Source organism: Scatophagus argus, chromosome 3 (genome assembly GCF_020382885.2).
Source record: "Scatophagus argus isolate fScaArg1 chromosome 3, fScaArg1.pri, whole genome shotgun sequence".
Classification (NCBI taxonomy): domain Eukaryota; kingdom Metazoa; phylum Chordata; class Actinopteri; family Scatophagidae; genus Scatophagus; species Scatophagus argus.
In genome coordinates, this window is record NC_058495.1 from 4,886,400 (window position 1) to 4,900,715 (window position 14,316).

The 14,316-nt window shown below is 42.0% G+C and overlaps 1 protein-coding gene across 4 annotated transcripts in view; it reads right to left on the reverse strand.

Annotated features, from left to right (window-relative positions):
• Positions 1-14,316, reverse strand: part of ephb2b (eph receptor B2b) — a 120,083-nt gene that overhangs the window by 34,156 nt on the left and 71,611 nt on the right. For all 4 annotated transcript variants that reach the window (XM_046382488.1, XM_046382470.1, XM_046382480.1 and 1 more), the window contains exon 4: positions 1,147-1,302. In XM_046382488.1, the coding sequence (XP_046238444.1) occupies positions 1,147-1,302 (156 nt within the window). The remainder of the gene's footprint in view (positions 1-1,146; positions 1,303-14,316) is intronic.

Here is a 14,316-nt window from a genome sequence, read left to right on the forward strand (position 1 = left end):
ATGAGATAAACAATTCCACTCCGCCCACAACATCCTAAATCCGAATCGATCACTTCTTATTTAACCTCCTTTTAAGTGGCAGCAATTAACAGATCTCTAACTCTGGAACGGAGCCCATTGGAGTGCCCTTCTTGGTGTCTCTCATACAGTATATGGAAACATAACTCCTCCTTGGCATCTCCTTCCTGGGGAGGGGGACTAATACCCCCCCCCCCACATTAGCTGGCGGCCCACTCTGATGGGTCCATTCCCTTGCTTTAATCAGGCCGGGCCCTGCTGCGCTTAATACTGGTGACGTGACGCTGCTGCTTTCTCATTCACAACAGCTGCTCGACTCCCAGAGCCAGGCTTATGCAAATCTCCTTTGTTGGAGACCATCAAATCTTTTCCCTCCTTTCTCCCTTTCAACAGGCAGAGAGGGAGAGTGAGGAAAAAACACTACCAAAACATTGAAAGGGGCTTTTTTTCTTGCTCACCCTCGTTTTGTTTTAGTTAGACCACACTCTATGTCTTTCTCTCTCTCACACACACAACCCCTCTTCGTCTCTCTCAAACTCCCTCTCCTACTTCATTCCTTTCTACGAGCTTTCCCTCCCGCTTTACCCCAACCTCGTTCACTTTTACTTTGGTCTGTCCTTCCGACTCCCTCTCTCTCTCGCTCTCTCACTCAACCTCAGTGTCAGCCTCAAATTCAAATTCAAATTCAAACAGCTTCATTGGCATGACAAGAGAGTGTCTCGCCTGGGCTCATTCTCCGTGCCTGTCCCTTCACAAAGCTACGCGCCCTGGCCCAGTAACCTCTGGTCCGTCTTGGAGTACGGACTGTGTGATGTTGAGGAGGGGCAGCTGAGCCTTGTGTGTTGGGTCAGATCTGTGGACAGCCACACTATGGGCATGTCAGTGTTGTGTTCGTGTGAGGGACAGCGCTGACAGGGTTTCTCTGTTTGCAGTTACACAGACTATCACTGTCCTTTGATCTCCAAGCTCTTCTGCTTGCGGGTGCGAAATGTCTAATGGCCAAAAGTTCATAATGATAATCAAAGGCTTCGTATTGAAATTGGCTATGTATTCATGTTTGTGTACTATGTGTGTTTGTGTGGAGCGCAAGTTTAAGTTCATATATAACAACCCCAGCACTACACTTACTTGTGCACGGCATCTGCAGAGGATCCGAGTCGGTGCGATAGTATCCATTGCGGCAAACGCAGTTAATGGCGCCTTCACTGGTGGTACGGCTGTTGATAGGACACTGCATACAGGGTTCATCTCCTTGAGTCGGCTTAAAAAAGCCAGATGGGCAGGCTGGAAGATATGAGAGTATATGTATGCGAATTTAGAATAAACCACTGTAAAACACTTTTTCTCTGCAAAAAGCGCAGTACATGTAAATTAATTTCGCTGCATCAAAAACCTTCATAGTAGCCAAGTGAGTCTAAAATAAAAGGTTATAATGTAAAAGCAAAATTTTATGATTAGTCTCTGAATTGTTTCATCCATCAAAGCCACCAAAAATAAATTCCTGTCCATTGACAGAAAAGGACATAAAATAAGAGACTAATTTATGTGTAATCATTTCACCACTTAATGTGTATTAACCACATAATGGGCAGCAGTTTAAATGTAGTTGCCTGTATATATGCATACAATCATTTTCTATCTGGAAAAGATAAAGAAACGAAAGTTGAAATTCTTTACATTATTTGATATTTCTTCCATATTTCAAGGACATCACTTGGTGTGACATTTAATCATTTAATAGTTACTTGTTTCCATCTTACAACAGAAGCCCAGAAGGGCCCAAGCAACCCAAAAAACACAGGCCATGAGTCCAACATATAAATATACAACAGTGTAATCGACATATAAATACACACCAGTGAAACCTTGCATGTGAGGCAATTCTCTGCAGACATGGCAACATGGCAACATGTTGTAAGTTTGCTTTGAATTATTCACCATGCTCTAGTTGCCTGAGAAATCTCTGAAGTGCCCTGCTTTCTGTTAAGAGCCCTTTTAAGGGCCTCTCAGTGGAAACCTGGGAGGAAAGTTACATTCATGATAGAGAGGAAGATGAACTCACACAGCGCAGCTGCCATTAAATTCTCTATTTGTGTATCTCCCTGAGTGTGGGTTAATCACAGGCTGTACATGGGGTGAATCTGTTTGTACGTTGCTACAAGCATTCATCATTGCAGTGAAAAACAAACTATCTTAGCTGTCCATGAAATCCCCTTATCCTCTCCTGAGTCACCTTTTGCCTAAACCGTCACTGCTAAAAAAAAAAAAGAAGACATTTTTTTCCAGCATTTGCACCTGCCCCTCTGTCGAGGGTTTGTTTTATATCTTGTGCCAAAGCAGCTACGGATTTGCTTCAGGTAATCCAGCTCCCACCTGCCCTCCCGATAAAGAAGAGAACACAGAGGAGCTAAGACAGAGGTGAAGTACAGTAACATGAAAAATTCACACATGGGGTGCACTGCATATCTGAAGTTAAAACCCCTCAGGTCTGTCAGGGCTGTTGTTTTCTTTAGTAACAGCGTAAAAAGCAGAAGAATTATTGAGTTCCATGCAGGGAAACAAAATAAAGCAGCTTTTCCATCATTTTCAGGTTCATTCCCTGATAAATTTATTACATGAGAATATATTTTTTTTAAAATCCATTATCCAAGTGTATTCACATGAACACTTGTTTCTTGTGCTTGTAATAATAACAATTTGCCTAATACTCATTATGAGAACAGTTTCTGTCCACATTTTCTATATGTTTCTTAAGTTAAGTTCCTACATAATGACTGCAGTTTTCTACATTGTGTATTGCAATAAAAAATACAGCCAGCTATTTCATTCTGAGGCTGCACTGGCAAATACTAACTGTAGCATCTGGAATATATGGAACCATCTGCAGCTGTAAGTTCCATTAAAAGGAGCTCCAATCACAAGGCAGAATTAGTCTAGATCCAACCCTGATGTTTATATTAAACAGACACATCACTGTATTTGCAGACCCTACAGGCTACGGATTAATGCTTTTTCCCCCCGTCACCTAATAAATCTGACCATTATAGTAAGATTTTTGACCGATGCAGACACTGGACAGATTTGTTTAAGGCGACGCTGCAAAATGTACTTTCAAAATACGAGTGTGGGATCGGGCCACAAAAAGATTGCGGACCCTTTCACGATTGAGCTCTGTCTAACATCATCAGATTGGACACACCTGTTTCAAAAATAAATAAATAAATTTAATATCTAGGACTACAGCTGTGGACAGAGATGGATGGAACAATGTCATTTCTGCTGATTTTACAGATATTATGCACTCTCCTATTAAAGGAGAGAATTGTAAGCAGCTTAACTATCCATCCTGGTCACAATCTGTTTAAACTCCTTCCCTCTGGTAGGCGATACAGGTCACTGTCTGCCGGCACAAACACAGCTTCACACACACACTGGACTATGACAATCACAAACGTCATGCTCATCTACCTCATTTATTTAACCATACAGTATCATTATTATCTGTCTATTGCACAGCATTGCCTTGCACTGTATTTATTTATTTTTAAAAATCTTAGTCTACCTACACTGTCATTGCACTATTCCACAGATTCACTGCTATTGTATATAGTATTTTTTATTTTTTTTATCTTCATCTTATTGTATATAGTATCTTTTATGTTTCTTACTGCTAGATGTTTGTTTTGTACTTGAGAGCAAAGTCTAACCGGAGCCAAATTCCTTGTTGTACACAAACTTGGCCAATAAAGCTGATTCTAATTCTGATACAGTTTGTTTACAATTATTTTCATTAAATTATTGTTATACATATATATATATATATATATTGTTATATATATATATAATATTTTTACATTATTGCAGACGTCAGTGGCAGAAATGGCAAAAATAAACTAAAGTAATCTTAAAGATCTCCTCTGTAGGTATTAGCTTTGACATGTTTTTCTTCTGCCATGATTGATGGGGGAAAAGGTTTTGGGTACAGAGCGAAACATGAGGCCTGGACATTCACACACTGCCAGTCAACGGGGTCCGTGAATGAGGCCCAGGCAACAGCTATGTGGGGAATTGGGATCGAACCTCGCCGGCACAGCGAGGTCTATGGGAGTGTGGCGCTCAGAGGAGCAACACCAAAGGAAACAGCATAAAGAGGTAGTGAAGGGGGGAAGGAGAGAAGCGTAAAGATCTGCACAAAGAGAGAAGAGGGGAGAGGTGGGGAATGGCTGCGTTTAAGAGTTTTTCAGCCAAGGAATTCAGCGTGTTACTGTGTCCACAGTGAATCTATGTGCTGCAACAGTACGCAGACTGTGCATAATTATCAGCGACTTAATAATCTGCATGAAAATACTGTTGATAAGCACAAATAAAGCCCCATGTTGACTTTGTACCGCAGTGGTTGCTATTTAAATATTCTGTGGTAGCCACTGGCACGCACCTGAATGGATAATGGAAAATTTTCCCACCGAATAACACCTACTGTAATCCCTTTGGTGCGGAAATCATTAAAGAAATAAAAATCTGTATGTGATCTGTCTGTTTAGATTCAAATCTGCAATTGTCAACTTCAAAATTGTAGACAACCTCATACTCTGTGAAAAATTTTAACTAAATTTTAACCCTTAAATAGTACAAATTATTATACACTATAATATAAATTATTATTAATTATTTCTGACTTGTATTTTTGTTTTGTAATTTATATATATATATATATATATGTGTGTGTGTGTGTATGTGTGTGTGTGTACAATTTTACAGATACATAAGTTTGAAAAAGTACAATAAAATAGATGCAATAATAACAATAATAACAATCATAAATTGCATTTAACTAACCGAAAAAGATGTCAGTTTTCACTTTTAACTAAAACTGACACATATGAAATTTCTTTCCTAAAATATTCAGCTTGGTGGATTATTTTGTGCAACTTGTACCCAATTCATTAAATCAAAATAAACAGTATTGACATTCAAGCATTTATTTACAACTGAACCTCCTGTGACACGTGTTTTTATCTGGTACCTTAGAAATTTAAAACAATCTATGAAATAAGAAATAAGTAAATTAAAAAAAACAAAAAAAACCATCCATATCCAGAGGACACAACATTTTATGTCTTGGCATGCCTGCCTGCCCTGCTACGGTCATTATTTCGGGGAAATATTTGGGGAATTTCCAGTTTGTACCCAGATGACAGATTTTAAGAGTTGCAAAGTTGTCTGGTGTCAGATGTAGTGGAGCAAAGACGTGTAGGGCAGTGATTAAAAAACAGATCAGAGCTTTAATTCCCTACCTCCCTGCCTGCCCAGATTGCTGCTGTTGAGCTGTTTGATCACCACGCTGGCAGTCGTGCTCAACATGCGAGAGCTAAAGGCTGTTTTTTGGATGTTTTCTCTAACTTCTCATATCCTTCTGGCAAGGAGTTAATTACTGCAAGAATATTCATTGACAACAGCTCCTCTGTTGTTCCTGCTTCCTTTGCTTAAAAAAATACACACACACACACACACACACACACCGCTATTGATACCATTAATATCATCAAGCAAACATGGCGTGTTTTGCTATCAAATCTCTGGGGACTGCGAATGTGGATTCTGGAAATGGGACAAACAATGAAACATAGCAATAAATCAAAAACAAAGGCCACACAGAAAAGCTTTAAGAAAATTTATAAACATTTCAAACTCAGTTTAGTGGTGGTCGTGTCAAAAGGTCCAGATCATGTCAAATTGGTTCCAGCGACACTGCAGGCATAAATCTTAAAAAACAAATGAAAAAAATGGGATGACTTAGTTTTGTTTGCAGTGTTATTTAATAATTGAAAAACCAAGTTCTACATTACTTTAATCTAAGATCGAATCTTAAATTTCAGTCTGAATAATACCTCCCCCACACACATTCCAAACCCCCAGCTGCTTGTGTCTGTCTATGTTTATGACTTTTAATAACATATAGTGACATAAAGGCTTTAATTAGGGGTTTTTGCTGGACTGACTGAATAAAAATAGTACCGCAAAAGCTGTGAGAGGTATGTCTCTGCGCCAGGGTGCTAGTCAGATTTTACAGCAGGTAATTTGCTGGTTGTTTCAAAGGTTTCCTGAATATTACAGCCGGGTAGATTTACGGCACATTGAAGACGAGACCTGCAGCTAAAACCATCTGAATCCTACAAAGTACGTGTGGCTGCGTGCGCTTATTTCTGTGTGTGTGTGTGTGCGCGTGTGAGAGAGAGAGAGAGCAGAGAATCACACAAAGACAAAAAAGAAAGACACAAGCAGACAGACGAAAGGCAGGGTGTGTTGCTTTCAGTGGTGATGCCAACATGACCAGCAAGACTGGAAACACTCCCTGTGATTCTAGCTGCTCTAACCAAACCAACACACACACACACACACACACAGAGATAGAGAGAGAAAGGCCAAACAAATGCCGGGCATTTGACATTTCCGTCGCGGCCGCTTGGGCAGCGCTGTACGCTTGTGCAATCACAACCAGACAATCAGCTGGCTGACACCAGGTAATCCAGCCTAAGGCCACACCTATTGAAGAAAGGGGGAGAGAGGGAGAAGAGAGAGACAAACACACCCATCCAGTCTCTTTCACCCACCATCTCTCATCTACACCACCCAACAGAGAGACTCTTTGTCCAGAAGTCTGGGGCATCACAGCAAAAACAGCACAGCCCTCAAGCCCCCTCTTCCCTGTCCCCCCTTTTCAGGATAGAATCCACCCTCCCCCGAACTGCTTTATTTAATGAACACACCATTAAAGAGACAAGGGAGACAAAAGAATGGCAAGGTGTGTGTGTGTGCATGTGTGTGTGTGTGCACACACGCACGTGTGTGGTGTTCAGGGTGTGAAAGAGAAAAGGCTGGGGGGGCTAAACAAAAAAAAAAAAAAATCAGAGGTGCTGGATTTTGTGAGCACAGCAGGAAAAAGTGCTGAAAGCAGTCAAAATGGCTACCGTCAGAGGGATTGTGTATGTGTGTGCATGCATGCCGGGTATTTCCCTGTATTCCATTGTGACCAAAGAGGCCGCTACAGTGAGCCATGTATAAGTCTGGGCCTCTGTTTGCTTTGGTGCTGCCTGTAAAAACTATTTATGCGAATCACTGCAGGGACAGATGAGTGGCTATCGTAAAGAGATGTTTCCTTTACGAGGTAGACCACTGTTCCTCGGAGGAGAAAATTACATTAAGGGAAGCTGTTAGCTTCTGCAGTAACTTTCTCATTACCTCTTACATCCTGCAACCACAACTACAGACCATCAGCCCTTGAACTGCTCACATCTAAGTAATGCGTAACCTTGTGAAACGACAGTCACGACCACAGACTAACCAGAGGAGAGCAGCCGCGAGTTGTGTGTCCTGTTCCTGGGAGCGAGGACAAGCCAGCCCGTTCACCTTCTGCCACGGCACTTCCATGGGGAACACTAGCGAGAACTGTTTGCAACACAGGGTCTTCGCAATTCAATTAGGGACGCAGTTCTCCTCGCCGTCTAATTCAATCAGGCTTGTGTGAAAGCTATTAGACAACTGGCATTCTCTTCACCCCACACACACTGGCACACAAATGAGATATTCATTTCTCCCTGTAGGTTTCCATGTCTGGTGCAATTAACAGGTCTGGGCCTCTGTGTGGTTCCTCACACTGTAAGCCAGACCAACGCTAGCATGTGAGAATGACCACTGACGAACTACAAGATGTAAATCAGGCTACTCTGAAACTCAAGGAGAGCAGAGTCATTTAAATTGGTTATTTTTAAAGAAACTCCTGTCAGATATTCAAAATTTAGAACTGAGACATGCTGACTGTGTATGTGCGTGTGCTCCACAACCAGGGAAGCAAGGCCTGTATTATCAAATCACTGAAAATGATGGGAAAAAGGAACATAGGCACTTTTGTGGTTTTACCCAATGAAAGTCATAGCATTACAACCAGTTATTTTAATGATTAGCTGTCACTTTATTAACTTCAGCATTAAAGCTCACCCCGCAAGTTCTGGAAAAATGCCTCAACCAGCCCCGAGCAATTCAGAGACTCAGCCAGAAGACACATTTTCTCTTTGAAACACCTCAGTCATTTGAAACAAGTTTGTCCCGATATATTTTTAGGGCTGAGTATCATCTTAAAAAGTTACAATACCGGTAACCTTAACGCTATACATTATATCACAAAAGCATTGGGACACCTGACCATGACACCAACAGGAACCAACAGACAGCTTTGCAGCTATAACAGCTTCCACTCTTCTAGGAAGCCTTTCCACAAGATGTGTTTCTGTGGGAATTTTTGCCCATTCATGCAGTAGAGCATTTGTGAGGTCAGGCACTGATGTTGAATGAAAAGACGTGCCTCACTATCTCCGTTCAGGTCAGGGTTCTGTGCAGGCCTGTCAAGTTCTTCCATACCAAACTGATCCAACCATATCTTTATGGACTTTGCTTTGTGCACTGGGGCTCAGTCATGCTGGAATAGAAAAGGACCTTCCCCAAACTGTTGCCATAAAGTTGGAAGCATAGCATTGTCCAAAATGTCTTGCTGAAGCATTAAGATTTCATTTTACTGGAATTAAATGGCACAGTCCAACTCCTGAAAAACAGCCACATACCACACCTGAATTCAATAATAAAGAGTTGTATCCCAGTACTTTTGTCGGTACTTGGATAACTTGCCACACACATGCAGTATAATCGTACTTTCAAAGATTTTGGTGGCATCTCAGCATGCTGAAATTCCTCACACGTTGCACTTAAGTGAAGAACCCTTGTGGTGATTGGATGGGATCAAAACCATATAAATGGCTGTTTTTTCTAGATCTGGGTGCAACAAGCATTGAATGCAGGTGTCGTTTGATGGGAGAAGTTATAATACCAATTGGTGCTGTGTTATTTTAAAGGTATTGCATCCCTATACCCAGCCCTACATCTTTTGCACATGCATTCATGCAAACTTGTGTGTCATTGTGCAAATGCTGGTTCATGTACATGTTGGAACTTGTGTGTCATGGGGCATGACAGGACAGGGTAATGATTGGAAGTGACATTTTCCTCTGTGTCCCTCAGCATTTTTGCTCTAAGATGCATCTCCTCTGCAGTTGTCACAGAGCTCACATCCCCAATCCCCCCACACAGCAGGCTCCTCTGAGACAGATTAGGAGCCAAAGTGAGCAGCAGATTAGCTGGAAATGTGGGACACCTGGGAAATGAGCTCTGAGGGTGCAGGCTCCTCTGGAAGGCTCAGGCTCAAAGCACACACACGAACAAGACATGTCATGTGCACACTACAGGAAAAACAAACATGTCATACGCACACACAGACCCAGAGCTCATTTAATTTCATCTTCTTGCGATACATATACATCAACACATAAACAAGCTCAGACCATAAAGAGGAAAGCCGCTAATAAACCCCGCCTGGCCACTGCCCAGAGGACAATTTCAGCTGGGGCTTACCCTCATATATGTGGCATATATAAAAGGCTTACCATCACAAGGCTTGGTATTTACAAGGACAAAAAGTAGTGTGGAGCACTGCTCAGAATGTCAGTGGCTGCTAAAAATACTCTGTAAGGGAAATATTAGTCATGTAACAACTGGTGTAAATTAATTTCCCACTAACTGACCTTATTTCTGATTATCTCTTTAACTTTGGCCATAAATAACATCAGCGAGCAGCACAGCACAAACATACTGTGAGAACTGTGTATGATTTGTTAGCAATAAAATCACAAACTTATATTTAAAATTACAATTGATTGTGTAGCTCTAAATAGAAACATACTTAAGGAAGGAACTGTAGCCCATTTCTGCTAAATGCTGCTATATGTATACACATACGTGTATGCAACGAATTCCGCAACCATTAGTGTTTTCCATTATCAATGACTGTGATAATTAATTAATTAATTGTAATAAATAATTATTTTTCGATTAACAACTTGATCTTTATTTTTTTAAAGATGTCAGAAAATAATTAGCTTCCCATATAACAGCATGATGTTTTCAAACTGTTTGTGTTGTCAATCAACAGTTCAAAATGCAAAAGTTTGCAGTTTAGAATGATTTTAACTCAAAAAAAGCAACAAATTACCACAGTGTATATGTGATTGCTTTTAATTACAAATGCCTTAAACAATTAATCAAACAATTTATGCACTGTCAATTGACTAATAAATCACTTCAGTCATATTTCAGTAATTTGGAGAGTAAACTGAAGCACACATACACGCAGTGCACCACTCCCGTTTTTGAACACTTAGGCTGTTTGGAGATATTGAGATATTCCCATGTGGCAAACGTTAGTTTCTTTATTGAAACAATGCTGGGAGAGTAGCCCTCTGATCAAGACCACAGTGCTCTCATGATGATCATCAGGTCATAAATACCAAAGGAAAAAAAAAAAAAAAAATCAGTGAAAACTATCCTAACCACAGTATTTCCATACTGTCTGATAACTACCATCTGTCAATAGAAGAGGAAATGGAGATGAAAGAGGAGTATCACTGGAGGCATGCATGCTGCACAGTAATAATGTCTGGAATTCTCACTGCGCTCTCTTTTTTCCTTCTTTTGCCATTTCTTTTTCAGCATGGGGGAAAAAAAAGAGGCACAAATGTGGAATGGTGAAATTATAGGCATCTGAGCCAACACATATACTCACAGGGTAGGAATAAGAACTAGGCTAGAGGCTGGGTAGTTGTGGGGAATAAAGCGGAAAGGGTCATTTCATGCAGGCAGATCACTTGACAGCTTGCTCTCCAGAGGATGTGGGGGTCCAATCAGGTTGCTGGTGGACCCATTCGGTACACTGGGCTGCAGATGGCTGGGGTGTGGCAGGAGGCAGGTCTCTTTGTCGACATTAATCTCTGTTTAAGATGGCCTGTCCACTTTCAGGATCCAGTAGAAGTAGCTACATTGTTTTCCATTATTTGTGATGATGGATGATTATCAGAACTGGGAAAATGTCACCTAATGCAGATAACAGTATATTGTATTAAATAATACTGTGGTCCTCTGTAAACCTCTGTCCTTGGTGTTCAGTGGTTACAAATTAGTCTAATTCAAATGAATTCAGATCAGTAATTTTGCATATATTGATTAAAAATTAATTGCTATGTGGTCCTAATTTAGGATGACTTGGTGAAACCATTTCACATTGTATGTTATGTTTTAAAACTTAATCTCTGTTTACACAAAAACAGCCTTAGCTTAGGTTTACCCTCCAGCCACTCACCACCAGCGATGTTGTTTATCTTTGTGGGAGTTCATACTGCTGCATAACGTTCTCCTACACCAAACAAAGACAGCCTGGCCTTACTTAACATTGCATGCAGGCTGAAACGAGAGACACTAAACTTTCACTGTCATGTGACACCAAGTGTCAGTTACCATGCTTGTAGGGCTACAGTGTTCCTCGTGGTGGGAAGGGCAGAAAGAAATACACCTATTTTTTTCATGCACGGCAGCGCCTGAAGGGGTGTACACTGTTTCCAGTTTGAAACAGGTAGGAAATGAGGAAACTTACAAGCGATCAGATGTCAAGAGTGTTACGTTGTCATTGTTGAGGCAAACAAAAGAATGTGGGCAGGCTCCACCCACCACCACCCTTGTGTGAACAGATCACCTGCTGCACCACGGGATGCACTGAATAGCACAGCATCCCTGGAAACTCCCACCTACCTACCCAAGATTGTATAGCGGGTGCAATGATGAGTTATTCTTAACAATCCAATTTCTATCCTCAGGACAATCTTTCACATGCACTTCATATGACACAGGCTTTCTAAAGACTATGTTCACAATATACGCTCTCTTTTAGACAGACCAATGTATCTGAAGTCGTTAAGAGTTTAGATTCGGGTTGTCAATGCCTTGGCCTCCCAAATCCCCAAATGCGCCCTTTTCTCAAGGACAGCTAGTTGCTAGGGCAACAGGAGCGATTGCCATGTAAGGCAGCTTCCCCACTCCGTTCCGCAGGCTGCACCCGGACCTTACAGCCCTGATCACAGCCTCCGACTGCTGATGACAGTGGGACAGAGCGGAGGAAGCAGACTGAGAGGAGGTGGAGGATAAGTGTTGGAAAAGGTATAGGAATGTGAGAAGTGGGACGAATGAGGGATAAATAACCTCAGTGACCTGCTGAAAACATACAGTGAGTAGGTCTAGCATTCACATAGTTGTCGTGGCAAAGATAACAAGCAATACAGGATGAATAACGCTGCCCAGGCCGTGAAATAAACAACTTGTAATATTGCCTCACTGTTTTGGAGCTTGCCGGAATTCATTAAATATCATCTGCTTCATGCTGATTTCAATCTTCCCTATCTGGTTCAGCAGAAAGCATTTCTGTCTGACACAACAGCCCGAGTAGCAGGCATCCTGGCCACAGGTGAGAGGCAGGCAGAGAGGTGATGGTAGAGGTGGTGGTGATGTTGGTGTTGGTGTGTGTGTGTGTGTGTGTGGTGGTGGTGGTGGGAGGGGAATGGTCCTTTGTGCCTGGAGGCAGATGTAGGAAATAGCTGACAGAGGCAATCACTGGTCTATATGTGTGTGTCTCTCTGTGTGTCTTTGTTTGTAAAGGACAGCACAGGGAGCAAAAGAGAGCATGGCAGAGTGAGAGAGAGAAAGGGAGACAAGATGAGGGGGAGAGGGAGGGGTGGGGTAGTGGTGATGTCGCTGCTGGGGAGTGGGGGGGGGGGCTTTACCAGAATCCAAACAAAGGCAGCAAGCGGCAGCTCCGAGCTCAGTGACAGAGGCTCCCTAAGGTGCAGTCTAGCTGATGGACAGGTGGCATAAAGGGGCTGCGTGTTGTCCAGTCAGTTGGGACAGGGGGACAGGGGGAATGGGGGTAGGAGGAAAGGAAGGAAGGGAGAAGGGGGGGGGGGGGCACTGCAAGGAGCAGCTGGTGCTGCATCCCGTCACTGTCCCTGTGTAACCCTCCAATGCACACATCCAAACACACACCATACTCGCACACCTCAAACAAAGCACAAAAGATAAACAGTACCCTGAGCTGGACTCTGAGTATCATATTCATAGGCTGGATTTTCTATCTTCAGCCATGTCTCCCTGGAGTGTATTTATTAAAGATTATATCAACTCTTCTGACCACAAGCATTTAATGAGGCAGCAGGGAGTCTCAGTGAATCCTATTATCCATCTGATCTACAAGAGAAAAAAAAACAACAGCTGTAATACGCCTATTTCACACACATGCAGGCATCCAAGACAGAGAGGCAGACACACACACACACGCACAGACACACACACATTTAACTAAAGAATCACATTAAGTATGAGACAAAGAGGTAGTCGATCTCTCAATGACCAATTTTATTGTGGTTTAATGTGCATTAAGTAAGGACAAAGTTTCATATCTTCTCCTTATAGCACCCTTAATCGTTTTTGTAGAAGGAAACATCTAAATAGCAACTTCATTAATTATGACAACTTTTTGAAGATCTGCAAGGTGTTCAGACAAAAACTAGGTGAAACTGTGCCACTCACGCAGTGGTAAACTCTCTGATCATGTGACCCTAATCAGGTTTGCTTATCAAATAGATAATAAGCTCATCCAAGACATGACATGAAGACATAAAGCACCAAAACAGATTTCACCTGATTTGAAGACTCAAAGATGCAACCTGAAGAATTTGAATCACACATTAACACTCACACAAATGCACACACCCCAAACCTCTCCCTGCATCGTTACACCTGCACATGAAAAAGGCTGGTATTTTGGGGAGGAGATTCATTTGGAGGTTTTAATGGCTGCTATTTAGAGGCAGAATACATTAAATAGCCCAATCATGGCTGCAGAGTGAGGTGGTGGCCCCGGGAAATTTATACTGAGTGAATAGATCGACTAATTAGCCTTTAAATATGTCATTGATTCATCTAAAACAAGGGATCCCTGAGCTATTCATCTGCCTGCTCTGCGTATTCTCCTCCTCTATGACTACATCCTTAACCCTGATAAAGGAGGGGTTTGGCTGGCTGCTCTCCCTCCCATTTGTCCTAATCAATGGAAGCTGTTCAGCCCAGACCCAGGGGGTCAGTGAAATTAAGTACCCAGCTCACACGGTGAGGGATCGGGCCAATGCTGGGGTACAGGGGGAGATAGGCAAGCCCTCTGTTACCTTGGCAACTTCCGTGTTCTTCTCCCCTTGTTAGGATGGTTAGCGTCAAAATGGCTGCTCTCTAAGACTATTGCTTTGTGTGCAGTACAGTCATTTCTCACCATGGAAACTCCTTGCAAACAAATTCCAAGTATTGATTTAGACATACACA